The 17,262-nt window shown below is 40.7% G+C and overlaps 1 protein-coding gene across 1 annotated transcript in view; it reads right to left on the minus strand.

The window, feature by feature from the left end:
* The window catches only part of LOC309346569 (von Willebrand factor D and EGF domain-containing protein-like), a 205,064-nt gene that overhangs the window by 112,205 nt on the left and 75,597 nt on the right, over positions 1-17,262 (minus strand). The window contains exons 10-12 of the mRNA XM_081870442.1: positions 15,711-15,987; positions 14,155-14,369; positions 8,114-9,066 (exon numbers count right to left, since the gene is read on the minus strand). Coding sequence (XP_081726568.1) covers positions 8,114-9,066; positions 14,155-14,369; positions 15,711-15,987 — 1,445 coding nt within the window. The remainder of the gene's footprint in view (positions 1-8,113; positions 9,067-14,154; positions 14,370-15,710; positions 15,988-17,262) is intronic.

Raw genomic sequence — 17,262 nt, forward strand, 5'->3', positions numbered from 1 at the left:
CACGTTCTTTTGTGAAGCCATGTGTTAGTTAATCCTAGATGCCTTAAAAATAAGACTTTTTTCCCAACTGCTTGTTTCACAGAATTGTTTTCACTGCTTTGCATTAAAGCAAATAAACTAATCACCAAAAGGACTAATCTCCCTTATTTGATTTGTGGTGGTACAATATAGATCAACAGCCATGCAGCCTCCCAGGTCCCTTATGATAAAGATTTGATATCCTTTCTAAATTTAGTTTCTATTGACTTTTGTATCTATCAAGCTAATAGACCTGCTACAATCCAGCCAGATTTGTGCTTTGGATGGAAAGTAATGGAAGCTAAAACAATAGAAACTAGGGCACTATTGATGTTTTTCTTTGTTTTTCAAAATGTTCACGTTTTGCCAGCTCTAGGAACAGAGGCAGATGTCTATAATCACAGACCAAACAATGGGGACTACAAACTCCTGCTTTTAATGCTATATGCAGTAGTGGTATGGTATACACTGGTACCTCGGGTTAAGTACTTAATTCGTTCCGGAGGTCCGTTCTTAGCCTGAAACTGTTCTTAACCTGAAGCACCACTTTAGCTAATGGGGCCTCCTGCTGCTGCTGTGCCGCCGGAGCACGATTTCTGTTCTCATCCTGAAGCAAAGTTCTTAACCCGAGGTACTATTTCTGGGTTAGCAGGGTCTGTAACCTGAAGCGCCTGTAACCTGAAGCGTATGTAACCTGAGGTACCACTGTACAATACACAAAATATTTAGGATGGGAATTCACTGTAACATTGTAAGTCCCACTGCCGTGCTCCATTTATGTCTGATACATTATTTGACCACAATGCAGCATGGCAGTTTTACAGCATGCAAAGTGGCTCCAAGTCATTTCTGTATATAGCATAGCACACCACTATGTCTGTCTATTTTTTAAAATATTATTAGTAGTAACGTATTCCTGAATGTTCACTTTCCTCCCAACCTTTAACTACTATATCCCCTGCAACCCACCCCTATACTCGTAATCCCTTCCATGCCAAGAACTGAAGAGTAGTTGGTTCTTTAAGGGGGTGGGGGAACAAAAAGGGGAAAATAAAGAGAAATAAACAAGAATGTATATGAGTAAATAGGCAAAACAAATCAAGGAAAAGGGCATCCCATTGCCTTACATAATGTAGGGTACTCAGACTGGTATTAGCATTGGTTAGTTTCATTCCACAAAGAGCTTAATTTGTGTGTGTGTGTGTGTGTGTGTGTGTGTGATGTGCATACCCATGTATGTATATATATGCATGCATAAATAATGAGAGGAAATATGGATACAATAATGGGAGGAAATATGCATAAGATATATTTTCATAGGCAGTCAATATCAGGTGAGACCTTGGGCGCAATTATCAAGGTGGTTCTGTCTATCTGCCAAATTCCCAACACCAACTCTATGTCCTGCATGGGTATACACATCTATCTTTGAGTGACTTTTCCAGGATCGTGATTGTCCTTATCTTGGCTTGCTTCCACAAGGTGTTATCACTTAATGACTCCACAGAACATAGGTGGCAAAGCAACAGTACATGATTTTAAGAATCTGTCTTGTTCAGTTCAGGATGAACTGATGTGCCTGATCCCTTCCATTAACAAGTGGAATTGGAGCTCAAAAGCTTTGTGAAATGCTTCACTTGCGTACACTGCCTAAGTATTAACAATAAAGACACCTTTCATTCATCACTGATGGGTCAAACCTACATTTGGCCCGGGCCCATTCTCCAAGTCACATTGCACATGGCTCTCATTGTAAGTTTTGTTTTATTTTGTTAAATTCTCCCCTATCCACATCCTGAGAAGAGAAAGCAATCTTCCTTCAGTCTTGTCTACCATCTGTTTTATGATTCTACATAAAGCCTTCAGTCCAAACTTTCTGCATGTCTGTGGTGCTAGCTGAATCCAATGGGATTATGAAACATGCTCTCCTGAAAAGATATATTCAAAAGAAAGCTCCATTCAGTTCAGTGGGCCTTATTCCCAGGTAAGTGTGTATAGCATTGCAGCCTTAATGTTTTTACTTGTTTTAAATTAATATCCTCTAATCTAAGATGCAATATAAGAACTGAATCCAGTCTGATGTTAGAAGGATAACATGGAAAATGGTTAATATTCTTTTAAAATCTTTTTTTAAGCACAACTCATATAACTACTGCTATAGAGGATATGGTTTGGCTCCAAAATAAGTACATTCAGTTGGATATATATTTTCCAAGCATAGAAATAGTAAATTTATGGATATATTTGCATTCCAAGTAGGGGAAGATTTCACTAATATAGATTTGAGAACTAAGTAGCCCAAGGTAAAGTAATGTATCAAAGTAAGAAAAGGATGCAAATGAAACATTTAATAACTCTGATTTTTTTTTTACTTTTTTTTGCGGGGGGGCTGTGATGCCTCTTCTTTCCTGGACATTCCACAGTGGAATTGAAATTCACACCCAGAAAGCTCTTAAACTGTCATTACCATAGTGAAACTAATTTGTCCTTATTACTCCTCATTACCTTTTATTTTGTGATTGCTCCCCAGCGTATTACAGAAGCTCTATATAACTTCCTAAGTTGTGCTTGTTGGTTATGATTTTTTTTTTAAAAAAAAGCTACCATGGTCAGTGTACACAAATTGCAGGCCAGCCTGATTTGTTATCCATGATAATTGAATTCTCCATTTAATTACAGTAGGTAATGACATTTTAAGCACCTTCTACAGGTGTTGGGAGTTTTTTTCTTTTCTTTTAATGACGCTAGAAAGGAGCATTAAAGGGTGACATTTTCCTGGAGTATTGCCAAATTTTGTAACTGCTTTTTGTCTCTAAATTTCCATATCAGTTTGATGATAATTATAAATCTGGCCACCTGGACAATTTTGCATTGAGTTGTGAGTATTTAAGGGTTGGTACAATCTACATTTTAGTACTAGAGCATTCAGATGTGATTACGGGCCCATCCACATTTTAGTTTGTCCCGTGATTTCAAGTTACGGGTCCAAAAATATTTTAAAATTGTTTATGCCCCACTGCTTTCCTCGGGGAAACCCGCTGTTTTCTTTAAATTAATAGGTCTTGCTTTGACATAAAATGTGAATCTGTTCTCATGGGTTTGGAAACAAGAAGTTACATCATTAAACAAAAAAACAAAAAAATGCAGAAAACCAACCTCTGATTTCTCTTAACTGCACCACCAGCAAATGAAAGAGTTTCAAATACTGGGTATATTTATGAACCACCCAGTCAAGCTGATATTAGAAAAAACCTAGGCTGCAGAAGCATACTAGTCCTGATCATAAGCTATTCATGTGGACCAGGTACGTGTGGATAAAGGGAAGTAGAACCACGCTGCTAGCACTTCCCTTTCATTTCACATGCCATTGACCCTACTCCCTCAGTGTCCACTTGTTCACTACACATGTCTACAACAAGGTGCCTATTTGTGTTTTGCTGAACCTTGGACACATGGAAGATGGATGAAGGAACCTAACGGCACAACCACATCCTCAGATTTATTTGAATGTCCTTAAGTGCTATCTGACTATTGTCAACTAAATATGTGACACCCATAAATAAGGTATTCCATAAAATCAGGGGCATTGAACAACCAGCTCTCGGGGGGGGGGACCCTATTTAATCTACACTGCTAGCACCTTTGGACAAACAACCAGGTGATTTTGCCTAGGTAAAGAAATGTCGCTTTGCCTAACAAATGTGCATCTTGCTGCACTCTAGCAACCATGCCTTATAATATTCCAGGTTTTCTTTTGGTGGTAGGTACCGGCAAATATCTCTGACTGTTTTTGTAACTTTTTCAGAAATGTGTAATTATAGAATAACCATTAGTCCCCATTTGTGCATCTTGCCCTGAACCTGTCAACCCTGACTGAATTCACCACCAAAAGATCTTGTGGTGGCAGCTAGCATCAATACAGTAGCTTTTAAAAGGAGCAGTATAAAAATAAACAGAAAAGAAAATATGATAATATAGTATTAGATCTGTCTACAAGTTACAGTGGTACCTCTAGTTGCGGACACAATCCGTTCCAGGGTGCCATTCACACCCTGAAAAGTCCACAACTAGAGCGGTGCTTCTGTGCAAGTGTGGGGCGCGATAGAGCGCTTCTGTGCATGTGCGAAGCGTGCAGAACCGCTTCTGCGCGTGCAGCAGAACCCAGAAGTATACACTTCCCGGTTTGCCGCGTTTGCAAGCTGAAAAGACGCTACATGAACCTAATGCAACACAAGGTATGGCTGTACTCAGAGTTTTGACAGAAGGAAAGCCTCCACATTTACAGACATACCGTACTTCCTCCAAGTACACCCTGGGGATAAGCTACAGGGGTGTCTGTCACTACCTCTCCCTGTTTATGGATCTCCCTAGATCATTGCTGAGGAACCTCTGGTCCTCCAGATGTTGATAGAGTCCAATTCCCATCTATCCTGCCAGCATGACCAGTGCTCTGGAATTATGGAAGTTCTAGTCCAGCAACCTCTGGAGGGCTGTACGTTCTCCATCCATGTCCCAGACCATCTGTCCAGCCACAGTTGAAGGGGTAACGCTGATCTAGATAAACCACCAGTCTCATCTAAGAAGACAGTTCTTATGTAACCCCTATTTCTTTTTCTTGAAGAAATTCATTAAAATACACAAAACTGTTTTTCTATATTTTAAGCAGAAAGATACATTGGAACTAGAAAACTATCTCAACTCAGATGATGCTTTGGGGCCTCACATAGGCATCTGGCTGGCTCTGAGAACAGGATGCTGCACTTGATAGGTCACCGGGCCTGATCCAGCAGAGCTCTTCTTATGTTCTGATGAAACTCTTTCTTTTTTTACTATGTTATAGACAATACATTTAAACCTGGTATTTTATACAATTCACTGGAATGGCGTTTTACAAAATACCAGAGAGCAAACATAATTCAATACCAATTCAAGCTTGCTTTTCTTGCCTGTGCTCATCAAATGCAGGTACCAAGGCTATGTTTCACGTTGTCTCTGCAATCCTTATTTGCAATGTCTTCACCTTTCTGTTTCTTGATAGGTTCACTTTATTCCCTATAGCACAAGTATCAAGGTATACATTCCTCAACAGAAGGCATAATTATGCACACTTGACATACAAGTCAAGGAAACTATCGTACATTGTTTTGTTGCATGTTTTTGTAGTGTTATTACATAAAAGAGCATATTTTTTGGTGTGTTTTTTCAGAGGGTTAAGCTGGTTGTTAAGGGGGGGGGGAGTTTTCTCTGTGAACAAACACAGAGATAATGCTAAGAGGCTCCATTCAAAGAGACCTGAGCTGTTGTTGTTTTTAAAAATGTAGGTTTAAACATAACAAATTTGTTGGTGCTATTCTGTTTGGAAGAGATGGTCCCAGTTTTCACTCTCATCCTGCAGTTTCCAGCAACTGGTACAATAAAATCAGCAATAAAATGGTTATAAAATGCATTTTCCCCAAAATGCATTTTCCTCAGGGGTGCCAGGAGCAATGCTTTTAAATTCAACCTGAAGGTCAAGAATAGGGAGACAGACACACCTGACCAAGGAGGGCATTCCACAAATGGGACATGCTCACTAAGAAGCAGCACCATTACTGAGGCCGCAGATCATAGGGTCAGAGATTATTGATATTGGGGAAGGTGCACTTTTAGGTACTTGGATTCTAGGCCATTTAGCTGCAAAGGTGACAAGGAAAGGCTAGTCTGGGCAGAATACCCTGGGGGCCTTAGCTCACTCTGGACAAGTAACCTGCTACACAGGCCAGTCCTCCAGAGAAGGAAGGTGGACAAAGGGACCCATGAAGTAGCAATTTTTAATTCTGTATCTCCAGTCCCCTGATCCTGCGCTTTCATTTAGAAGTATGTATGCAGCGTAAGTGAATTAGGAATGAGTGTGAGAAAGGGTGGTGTTCAGTTAACTTTTACTCAGAGTAGAGACATTGAAAGTAATGAGCATGATTAAAATCCATTAACTTCAGTGAGCTTACTCTGAGTAACACTTGAACATCACCCATAGTATATGTTTATTTGCAGTGCTGTTTTTCTAGAAAAAGGTGCTGGACACCTCACCATGGACACCTCTCTTGTTCTCTTATATTGACAATAGTGCCCACCTGATAAGTGCTGAAAAAAGCTCTGTTTATATGTATGCATATGTATTTCTCAGTTATTATCTGCCACTTAAAGTTTACCTGGGTAACCCACAGATGGTTTTACTGGCAGCAACATATCTTCCCATGATACCTCTACCACAGCTTAAAAGGGAGTACAATAATATTATTTGTCATAAGTTCAGGCTATCACTCTAATAAGCACAACTGTTTATTATTTCCTTATCTCTGTTGTAGCACCCAAGTGGTTAATATGTATCTGGAGGACTGTGTGTGAATTGGGTGAGTGATCTTTAAGATGAAGCTTCCTTTTATGAGAAAACAACATGCAATCTCAGGTGTATTATGGAAAACTGAAAAAGCAAATGTTAAAGGTTTCCCAGGTCCATCAGCCTCACCTTTTGGAATGGCTGCTGTGCATTACCTTGACATTGTTTGTTGGAGATTTTGCCATCACTTTATAAATGAAATGGTGGGCAGGGGAAGGGAGAGAGACTCCCTTTGACAGTCTCCTCTGATTTTGCAGTCTGATTCTCAGCTACTAGTCTCCATCTCATGTAAGTGGACAGGCTATAACCACAAATAGCAATGTGGAAGCAAGTTACATTGGTATCAGTGGGATTTTCTCCTAAAAATGTGTGTTTAAGATTGAAGGGTTAGTTGGTCATTTTATAATATAATGTCAGAAAGTTAAAATATCAGGAAACAATTAAAAGAAGAAGAAGAAGGGATGAGAATCAAAGTTCCCTACAAAACTGAACTATTTTTAAAAAGAAAGAAATACTGCTTTTCATCTGTGGGATAACGTAAACATTTTAAAAAATTGTGTGTGTGTGTGTGAGAGAGAGAGAGAGAGTGTGTGTGTGTAGCATAGGAGCCAACTCCTAGGGGTTGAGGTCCCTATGGTCTTGCCCAATAAAATATTTGAGGGGGTCGTCCCCCACCAAAGTTGATGGGCATTGCCATTCAAATAGTGTGTGCATGCTGCGTCTTGTGATTGATTATGTGGGACATGGCTTACCTTCCCTCTCAATATTTTATTCAACTTGGCACCCCTGGTGTGTAGTGACTGTAGGTGTCACATGTTCCGACTGCCTGGCACCTGACATTTTGCACCAGTTGATGTTTCTAACCACCTTTAAAGGTAGCCCCACATAGAGTGCATTAGATTAATCCAGCCTGGATGTCACTAGTGCATGGATAACTGAGGTGAGATCCATCCTCTGCAGGTAAAGTTGCAATTGACAACTCTGAGCTGGTTAGAAAATAAATAGCTTGAGCTTGTAAAATGGAGGAGTCCAATTGGTTATGGATCAGTTGCAAACCTCCTTCTAGAATAGGTGGTTTCCCTACTCTCAACATCCTTATCTTGTCTGGCTGCCGCTACAACTTGTTTGTCCTGATCCAGCTCAAATTTGCCTCCAGACATCAGTTCATTCAACAGCCTCCATGGAATGAGTAGATGGGGAAGAAAAGTAGAACAGAGTGTCGTCTGTGTACTGATGACATCACAGTCCACACCTCCAGATAGTCACCCCCAATACTGTGATACAGATGTTAAAAAGTTGTGGGGAGAATGAAGCCCCAAGGCATCTCCACCCCCACTCCTGCAACTGAGCCTTCTGAAATTAGTATAACATCTGTGTTGGGGACTCTTTTTTTTTTTTTTTAGGAGTTTGTTTTTGTAGCATGGGGATGATAAGAAAGAAAATCGCTTCTCTCAAACCAGTTTGTTTAAGGGAATTGTCAAATCCACTTTTGCAAGTTTACCAAGGTAAACTTGTGTGCACAAACCCACACGCCTCCAGAGCAGCCAGCCAGGTATTGCGATCAGTTTGTCAAGGTCAAAACCTGATTATTAATTCATCATAGGTCTTAACTAGTGAAGCTGTTTGAAGAGCAAATTGCTCTCTGCAGATGTTCCATTAAGTCAAATGCTACAGGAAGATACACAGGTTACGAACAAACATAATTCTTTTCTTACTCACTTTTGGCGGTTGTACAGTCATGGGAATCGTATCCTTCAAAGCACTGGCATCCCCACATACTGCACTGCCCATGTCCATTACAGAGATTGGGGCACCTGAGAGCTCTGATTATTTCTTTATGTGTAGCAGGTAGCTTGCTTGTTGAATCAAACCACATAGTTATGTTTTCCAGCACCCTTTTTTCACAGGAATTTTCCAGAAATGCAATCATTGATTCTCCCCATGTGAGGTCATCCTTGCTTTGTACATCCAAAAGGCACATTTCAATAGCCACATCCAGCTGGGTGCCCAAAAGCCCTTTACAAGCTAAGCCAATAGGAGAGGTTTCAATAACCTTCTGACAGCTTGCTAAGGCTTTTGCTGAGGTTAGGCCACTTGGAGTAGGCCATGTGACCTGAACTTTAGGCCGCCTCCCTTCAAAATAATCTTCAGGGAAAAAGTAGGTGAAACTTTCCAAGTCAGCCTGACTCAAGCTTTGAGAAGAGGAAGCAGATAAGGATTCCCAGTAAGCTTCTTGCCTTTTTTCTCTTGATAGCTCCTTCCAATGATCGGAAGACTCAAAATATGTTTCATTTCCTGATTTTTTCAATGAGATGTTTTGACCAATTGGGTTTAAAAGGCCATTGGGGCCATCTTTCTTTTTGGTTGCCTGAGGCAAATGCCACTGGTCAAGAGATCTAGGTGATAATATTCCATCAGCTAGGAATGCAGAATCAGCGTCCAAGTTAGTAGGATGTTCTGATGTGACATCTAGATATGGGATTACAGAATTGTAATCCACACGCTCATAAAAACAACCTAAAGATTCCGGGGGAGAATGCTGAAAAGTGTGTAGAGCATTTACTGACTGTAAATACAGTGAATGCTCCTTCTGACACAGACAGTAATGTGTCCTCTTCTTCCATTCTGACAGTGGTGGAGTCTTGTCAAACAAACTCATCCCTGGAGCTATTCTGATAAAATAAAAGAGAAGCAGGTCAGAAAGTTAAAAAGGCTTGGTGTTCTCTCACTGATCAAACTTTCATAGTTATTTATCTCTATAATAAAAATGTATATCATCACACAGCCCCTGTTGGAGGATTTGTAGTGCCAAGTCACAATTCTGGATTGGCATGATATCAGGGTGGGATAGGGAACCAAAAGTGAAGGCAGGCTGCACAGCACCCATGTCTGTTGCACGGGAGAAAAGGCAAGGGACACTGAGAGGGAAGAAGTGGTAGCTTAAAACAGCAGACTATTGAGTAAAGCAGAGCTGGAGGGAACTAAGAGGAAAATGGCAGTTTCAAACCATGGTAGAGATTTAAGTAAACTACTCTGGAGTATTTGGGGGCTCCACATCCTTTGTCTCTCACACATGTGGCAGCTGAAGAACTGAAGGAGAAGTTTGAGTAGAGTAAGAAGAGAGGGAATGGTGGCCTCACAATCGGTGGCCGATGAAAAGGGTGTTTAGCAGTTCCAATGTGTGGAAGGAGGAAGATGCAAGTGGTTACTGGGGGGGGGGGCTGTGTGCAAGAGGTGTGTGCAAAAGGAGGAGAAGGCATGGGGTGAAGGTGAAAATGTGTGCAAAGCAGGGCAGCAGAAAAAGAGAGAAGTGGCTTCTGAAATGGAGTTGGGAAGGTGAAAAGTGAGTTTAGTAGTTGCATGGGATGGGAAAGGGAAACTCTATGGGGTTAACTTGGGGGGAATAGCAGGGAGTGGTGAATGCAGCAAAGAGGGTCTCAGCCCCTAGCATCCTCCATATTTATCTTTTAAAATACAGAAAATACACTGAAATACAAACAATATGAGTACATGAGTACAAAATTCCACATTTTTTAATTAAATAGTAATAACCTGTGGCAGGTTTGTGCAGCCTGTAACATGCTAAGCCAAATGCAACCCAGCATCCAGGTAACACTGAGGAGCCAATGAAAATTCATTTCATTGAACTTTCCACTGTAGCTGCTTGTTTCTTCAGCAATGCTGAAATGGCTGTGTTAAAACTTCAAAGAAAAATTCCAGCTGCATGTACATTTCTCAAATGGCTTGCATTTTAAGTAGTCTCTCTCAGCAGAAATGTTTGAACTGACAAAACATCTCATTGATGCAGAAATCCCTGCTAACCCAGCCTCTGTGCTACCTAAAAATTCTTCCTCCTCTTCATATTGTACATCTCTCCCCCTCCCACCCCCAGTTTTTGGACATAGCTTATCTTGCCTAGAGAGCAAGAAGGAGTTGCATTTTAATCTGAAAATATTTCAAGTTGTCTCCCCCATGACAGCTATAATATGAAAAACACAGAGCCCCAATACTCTGCAGTATAACCAATGATCTCTAGTTTAAGAAAATGAACCCTTCTTTTCCCACATATTTCCTTCCTGAATGGGTGGATACAATTGAACATCGCACATGATCATATACTCCACACATGTGCATCAGCACACCCAATCAATATTCCACATTTTTAGGACTTCAATCCATTTAATTCACCACAGGAACAGTCATTCACACAAACATCTGTACATGTGTATGGCATAATGCATAAGCTTCCCTAGAGTGATAACCAGAGATCACATGTGTACTTAGCATCCTGCCAAAAGCTGAGGAGAAATGTACCATCCATCCATCTATCAGTGGATATGTATACACACAGCCATAAAGTACATTGTCTGCCTTCTCTGCTATCTCTAGTATATCAATAAACTCACAGGCAAAATTATTTTTTAAAAGGGGTTGGGGTGCTGAAAGAGGAAGGAGCAAAGCAACAACAACAACAAACCACTGTGCTTTAAAAACTGCTCACACTGTCTGCTTAATGTGCAGGTATGGACACTTGCAAAGAGATGTCTGCAAAGTGCTTTTGGAAAACTCCAAAGCCCAGCATTTCATAGGCTGAAGTGTGTACATAGTGCATACCTGGTCAGAAACAAGGAGAGAGTTACAATTCTCCTTAGCACTTAATAGGACATTATAGATGAGATTACTGCTTTACATAATGGTTACATCATAAGTGATTACTTGGCAAAGGTCATCAGCATTTATCCTTTGGATTAAAAAGCTACAAGGAAATAATTGGAGTTTGAGTCCACATGCAAAGCACTTTTTAAAGAAGGTGAAATAACATCAATCAGAGAAGGAAAGTGGTCTCCCCTCCACTTGCAGCTGAAGCAAAAAGAGAGGGGGAGGGGCTGTATGACTGGATTCAATCCCAAGACTCCATACTAAACAAATGGTCAGTGGAATAGCAGCTTTTTAAAAGGGGGCCTGTGCCTACAAACTCCATTGCTGGATTGGGCTGTGAAATTGTGCATGTAGCACATGTAGTTTTTTCACTCGGCTAGGGATAAATGCAAGAAAGCTTCCTTCAACATGTATATGGCCCCTAGCTGTATAAGGTAATAGAAGTATTCAAAATAATGCCCTTGAACACTTATTTACTCCAGTGGCTAACAGGAAAAAGCATGAATTCCTCTGCTTGGATCTTAAAGTATGAACATGCATTGGTGAGATGAAGATAACAAACTGTTATCAGCAGGGTTGTAGCAACAATCTTAGAATTCAACTGGAACTTATTATTATTTTGCTAACCTTCAGAAGAAAGTGAGCAGGAAAAATATTATAAATAATAACATTTTTACTTGGAGTGAAATGCAATAATGTGGCTGTATCACTCCAATCTGACTTTCGGGATTTAAGTATGTATACCTGCTTAAAAGCAAAAATAACTATGATAAGAAAAAGCAAGTCTTGTGGTACCTTAAAGACTCATTTATTAGAGCACACATACATTTATAGGTTTTCATGGACTACGGTCAACTTCCTTAGAATCATTAAGCAATATCCTGAGTTGCAGGTTAAAAAGGAGTTTAGAACTTTTAACAGTGCTAACAGAGTGAGTTTGATGGGTCTTACTCCTAGTTAAGTGTTGATACGATTGCAACTCTAAACTCTTTTATTTTTGCAGGAAGTATGTAGTGCTTTAAACAGCTATGGGACACCCTCAGTTTTACAGCTGCAACGAACAATGGCTGTGGAAATAAGAGAACAGAACCACCAGTAGGCGAACTCTCCAACTGGTCCCTGGTGATTGGAGGTGCTGAAGTTCCAAGTGCTTGAAGGCAGCCAATTGAAAATGCTTTACTAGCTTCCATCTCCATTACTTCTACCTGATTTCATAAACATGCTAGCAGTTTTGAAAATCTGGAGAGCTTCATTATTTATATGAACAACATTGCTGTGTTTTCTCAGTGATTTTCACAAATGACACCTAAATCATCTGTTTCATTTCCCACATCTGTAGTTCTGATGTAAAACCTATATTGAATACAACATAAATCCCTGAATTAACAACATCCACAAACAGTGTGTCCTGGGCTAATAGATATGACTTTGGGGTCTGAAGCTGTGTTCCAGACCTTTTTAATCCAGCAAGTGTTATAATTTAATCAAGGCTTCTAATTCCTAGAATATCCAAGCTATGAAGGTGAAAGCCGGGGTGATGAGCCATTAAGGGGAATTAAGGGGCTCAGTGTGAGACAGCAAATAGGTTGGGGGCCCCTCCTTCAATAGATAAAGCCAGAGTTTAGAGTAGACAGTTTTGGAGCAGTAATGTGATCTGGAAGGAAAGCAGCAAGCTGAAGAGAGAACTAGAGAAACATTTGAGAGCAATTTTTATTTTGATTTTTATCCAAGGTTGCAGCTATGGGGAAAACAAGACCCTTTTTGGGGTGCCGATGCTGTGAACCCCTCCATAATAGGTTCAGGTTGTAGAAAGTGCCTTAAGGAAAGTTGAACCTAGAATGGCCTGGCATGTGCTGCAAATCCATGTTGTACAAATCAGTTTTAATGAGGGAGTGTTGATATTGAAGGATAGGTACAAGAAGACTTTGGCTCAAAGCATAAATGACTGAGTGTGTGCTGCTCTTGTCCACCACACACCTCCCACAATGTGTGATGTGAAGGCTTTGCACAGAGGTCTGAAAACGTGATGAGAGCAAGTCATTACTTGCTGCACTCAGAAAAAGGAGGGCAGGTAATGATTTGTGTTCTGAGCCTTGTCATATAACTGTGAAACCCATAGGTCACACATTGTGAAAGGCACATAGTGGCAGTAAGGGGCAGAGGTCCACTATTCCACCATAGAGTTGATTCTGTAGGGGTGCTGAATTTTGCAGCATTTCGGAGGAGAGCAGAAAGAAACAATGCTGCTCCATTAAAACTCCTGACTGCAGAAGCCAGAATTGCTTCTGCAAGTTGCTGCATGTGTTCACCTTAATAGTCACATTCTTCCTGCATTATATTGGACTGTGGAGCTTTAGTACTTCCCAAGTGCTTGGTCACAGCTAAAGATGCTTCAGAAGATGTGTGGGAAACCTCTGGCCCTCTAGTTGCTGCTGAACTACAACTCCCAGGCCATATATGCTGAGGCTGCTTGGAATTATAGTTCAGTGACATCAGGAGGGTTAAAAATGCCCCACACTTGCTTTAGAAGAAGAATGGAGGTGTTTAGATTCCACTTTTGGAAGTTCTCTGAAATGGAAGGTGCCTATACTCAGTCCTCCAACTGGTATTTGAACAGCCATATCACATGGTTTTTATACGTCCTATTTATTTAACAGAATAGGCTTCTTAAATATTAACATTTCATTCTACGCACTTTGCCACATCTTGTCAAAATCTGTCTTTGAATTCCACAGCCATGTACTTGGCATCAGCGTTCAGAAATTAAAGAACAGAGGAAATATCAAAGCCTTCAATTTCTGCCTTCTGTCCCTATTTTACATTTTCCTGGATGGCTGGGAACTGTCCTTTGTCACAGCTCAGAAGGATCTCAGGGCAGTTGGCAATGTGACGTCATTTGTGAATATGAAACTTCTCTCTAACAGTAGCTGAAAATGTGTATTATTTGAGGGGTCTTGAAGGCCAGTGCATTTTCTTTTGTCACTGCAGCTCTGTGCCGGATCATTAAATGAACACTTTTTGAACAGCTTGTATAGAACGCTCTTATAATGGCGATTCATTTTTCGGCGCATCCCTTACCATTGAAAATCTCCTTTCCTTACCTCCAAGCTTTTATGAAGTCCTCCTCAGACGTGTTATTCTGGCGAGAAAGTAAAGGGCTCCCATCAGGCCCATGGAAGTCATTCTGACTGTTTCTGTCAAAGATGCCACATAAACCTCTGGTGCTATTAAAATCAATGCTTGGTGCCCTTACTGTCAAACTCATTCCCCAGTCGCTCACATCAGCTCGAACAAATGCTCCTGAAGGGAATGAGATCTGGAGAAGGAGCAAATCTGGTGAATATGAACTCCATCAGCAATTGTGTGTGTGTGTGTGTGTGTGTGTGCGCGCGCGTGTGTGCGTGCATGCGTGCGCACCAGCCAGTGCTTGAATTTTGGGAGAACAGTAGAGAAGCCTTAATGAAAGCTACAAGCCATGCAAACTGAGTCCCCCTCCCACATTTTTGGCCAAATCTTTCCCGATGTAACCTTTAAGCAGCAGCTAAGAGGATCCATATAAAAAGCTGGGGGCAGGCTGCCTCTGCCCCCCACCATCCCATAAATTAAGCATCAAAGCAGAGACATGCACACACAATAACATGTCATACACACAATAAAAAATAAGTTGAGACCTGCTATTGGCATCAGTAATCCACAGTGCAATATATCTCAGAAGAAAGCTCCATTGAGTTCAAGAAGTCTTACTCCCAGGTAACCTGCATGCCACTTTCCAGTTACAATCCTGTGCACACTTACGTGGAAGTAAGCTCCACTGAACTCAGGGTACTTACATCTGAGTAGACCTTCATATGCTTGCTCTCTTATTTATACTGAACATGATCAAAATTGTACCAGGTAGCAGTCCCCAGTGAGAGTTTTTTGTTTTGTTACGTGTTCTTAGATAATTAATCCTATTTACTGTTGGTCATTTGGTTCTGTATTTTATGATTCTATAATATATTAAAGGTTTTACTTGGTTTTGGTTGTACATCACCACTATATATATTTTTTCTTTTGAATTAGTGCTGCATAAATAGTCTTATAATGAATGAATGAACGAATGAATGTGGGGGGAATTGCAGGACGTTGGCTTCCACATCAGCAATGCCGTGGATCGATGATTCTTCCTAGTCTGACATGGATTTAAAACTTACTTGTGCTCACCTATAATTGGTCAGGCACCAATCCCTTCACTTGGATCTAGTCACTCTTTCCATTAGCTTGGCTGGACACAAACCCTACTGTAATCAGTAAATCAGCCAAGTCAGGGAAATCCTTTGCTTTATCAAAGACCATAGTGACCACTCTGTAAAAAAAGGCAAGCCTCTTGTAATGAGACAGAATGTGACTTGCTCAGTGCCACCATTAAGCTTGTGGCTTAGTCAGGGCTTGAACTCCTGCTGTGATGTTTTATGGGCAGTATTCTGTCCATTGGAAGACACTTCTTAGCCTTACATTGAGTGGAATTTACCTCAGCTAAGACAGCCTAATACACACCAGTGGTTGGCCATTCAACTTAGCAAGGGATACTCGATCTTTCACACTGCTTTGTTACAAAAGTAATCTCTCTCGTTGGTAATTATCAAAACCAAAACCCAAATAAATTTAAGATACGTACGGTAATTTTTCTCCCTCCATAGGACTCCATGATTCTGACATTTGGTTGTGACGCGGCTTCGATGCTTTTAATTGCCAGTTGAGGTTTGGTTTCCAGAAACTGCCCATTGCACATATCTAAGATGACGATATCATTATCTTCCCATGCAGCAACACCACAGTTACAAGCAAAGGCAAGATGGCGGTTGCTGCAATGCCACTGACGCACATGCACCTCAAACATTCGGTTCAGACTTCTGTACAGCACAAAAGTTCCAGTCATGTAGCTGTCATAACGCCTAAGCAATCAAGAGAACAACATAAAGGAAGGATTTACTCACAGTTTGTTAGCTGCTCATTTTTACTCTAGCCAACAAGGCTCCCTAATTAGACCAGTTTGGTGGCTGGCCTCAGAGGGAAAAGAAAAGAAACTCTTGGTGAAGAAACACTTTTTCATCAACATAAGCAAACTAATACCACCAGAGTTATTAGCTGGGAGTGCATAAGAATTCATGTGAGGAGCTCATAGCTGCCTGAGAGCCGCTGCCATGGCAACAGGCATGGATAAGGAGGATAAACATTTGATAAAAGTAAATAGGAAAATATCTCTGCCTCCGGGCCTTAATAAATATGTTTTAGTTGTAACTGGATGCTTTACAGCATGATGTTCTTCAAAGCAAAACCAGCACTGAAATAATATCTTCTGTGACTAATCACCCACTTCGACAAGGTTGACTATGACTAGGTGAACATTTCAAATGAAAAATTAGGGCTCTGCCAGAATCGCATTAAAATGAAGTCATATTTCCCCCCCTTTAGAACATCTTGGCCTTAAACATAAGTTTTACTCTTAACTGGATTCTCAGCTGGCAAATGGCCACGTCTGGAACAATTTGTCAGTTTTTCTCTTCACTGTTGCATGACCTCAAGTCTACTAGGGTTCACTGAGAAGCTGATGATGTTCTTGCTCTGGAACGCATGCCAACATGGTGGCTGCAGCACACTCTGCATTTAGCTATGGATGACATAAGCTGAGGTGGTTACATCAGTGTTGATTCCATGCAAAATGCTCACAGAAGATTGTCTTTTTCCATATGGCTGAACAAGATGCTTTTCAAAAGCAACTGACACAGAAGGCTCTTATTCCTGTGGCAGTCTAACCTAATAACAATCACTTGGAAATTTCATTGAAATTAATGGAACATTTTGGAGCAAATATGCTAAGGATCACAGTTTCCTAGATTCCAGTGTTATGGCATAATCCTATGAACAGCCATCTTGTGGGATGGGATGAGACAAAAGGGTCAACGTGATCATCTGTCAAAACTTGCTATGAACCAAGCAAAATGTATTGAATAAAATTCTAGCCATCGTTCATACTTACATTAGGCTTAATTCTCATAAAATGTTATCCCTTTGCTTTGAATATATTCAAGAAAAATGTCCTGCTTCTATAATGTCATTCCCACACTTCAATGGAGGCGCATTTGCCAACCTCTTCCCTTCTTAAAAGATGACTCAAGAGGTGCAAGTAGATAAATAGGTACCACTCTGATGGGAAGGCAAATGGCGTT

The sequence above is a fragment of the Podarcis erhardii genome (genome assembly GCF_964252035.2).
Source record: "Podarcis erhardii genome assembly, chromosome: 1".
Classification (NCBI taxonomy): Eukaryota; Metazoa; Chordata; class Lepidosauria; order Squamata; family Lacertidae; genus Podarcis; species Podarcis erhardii.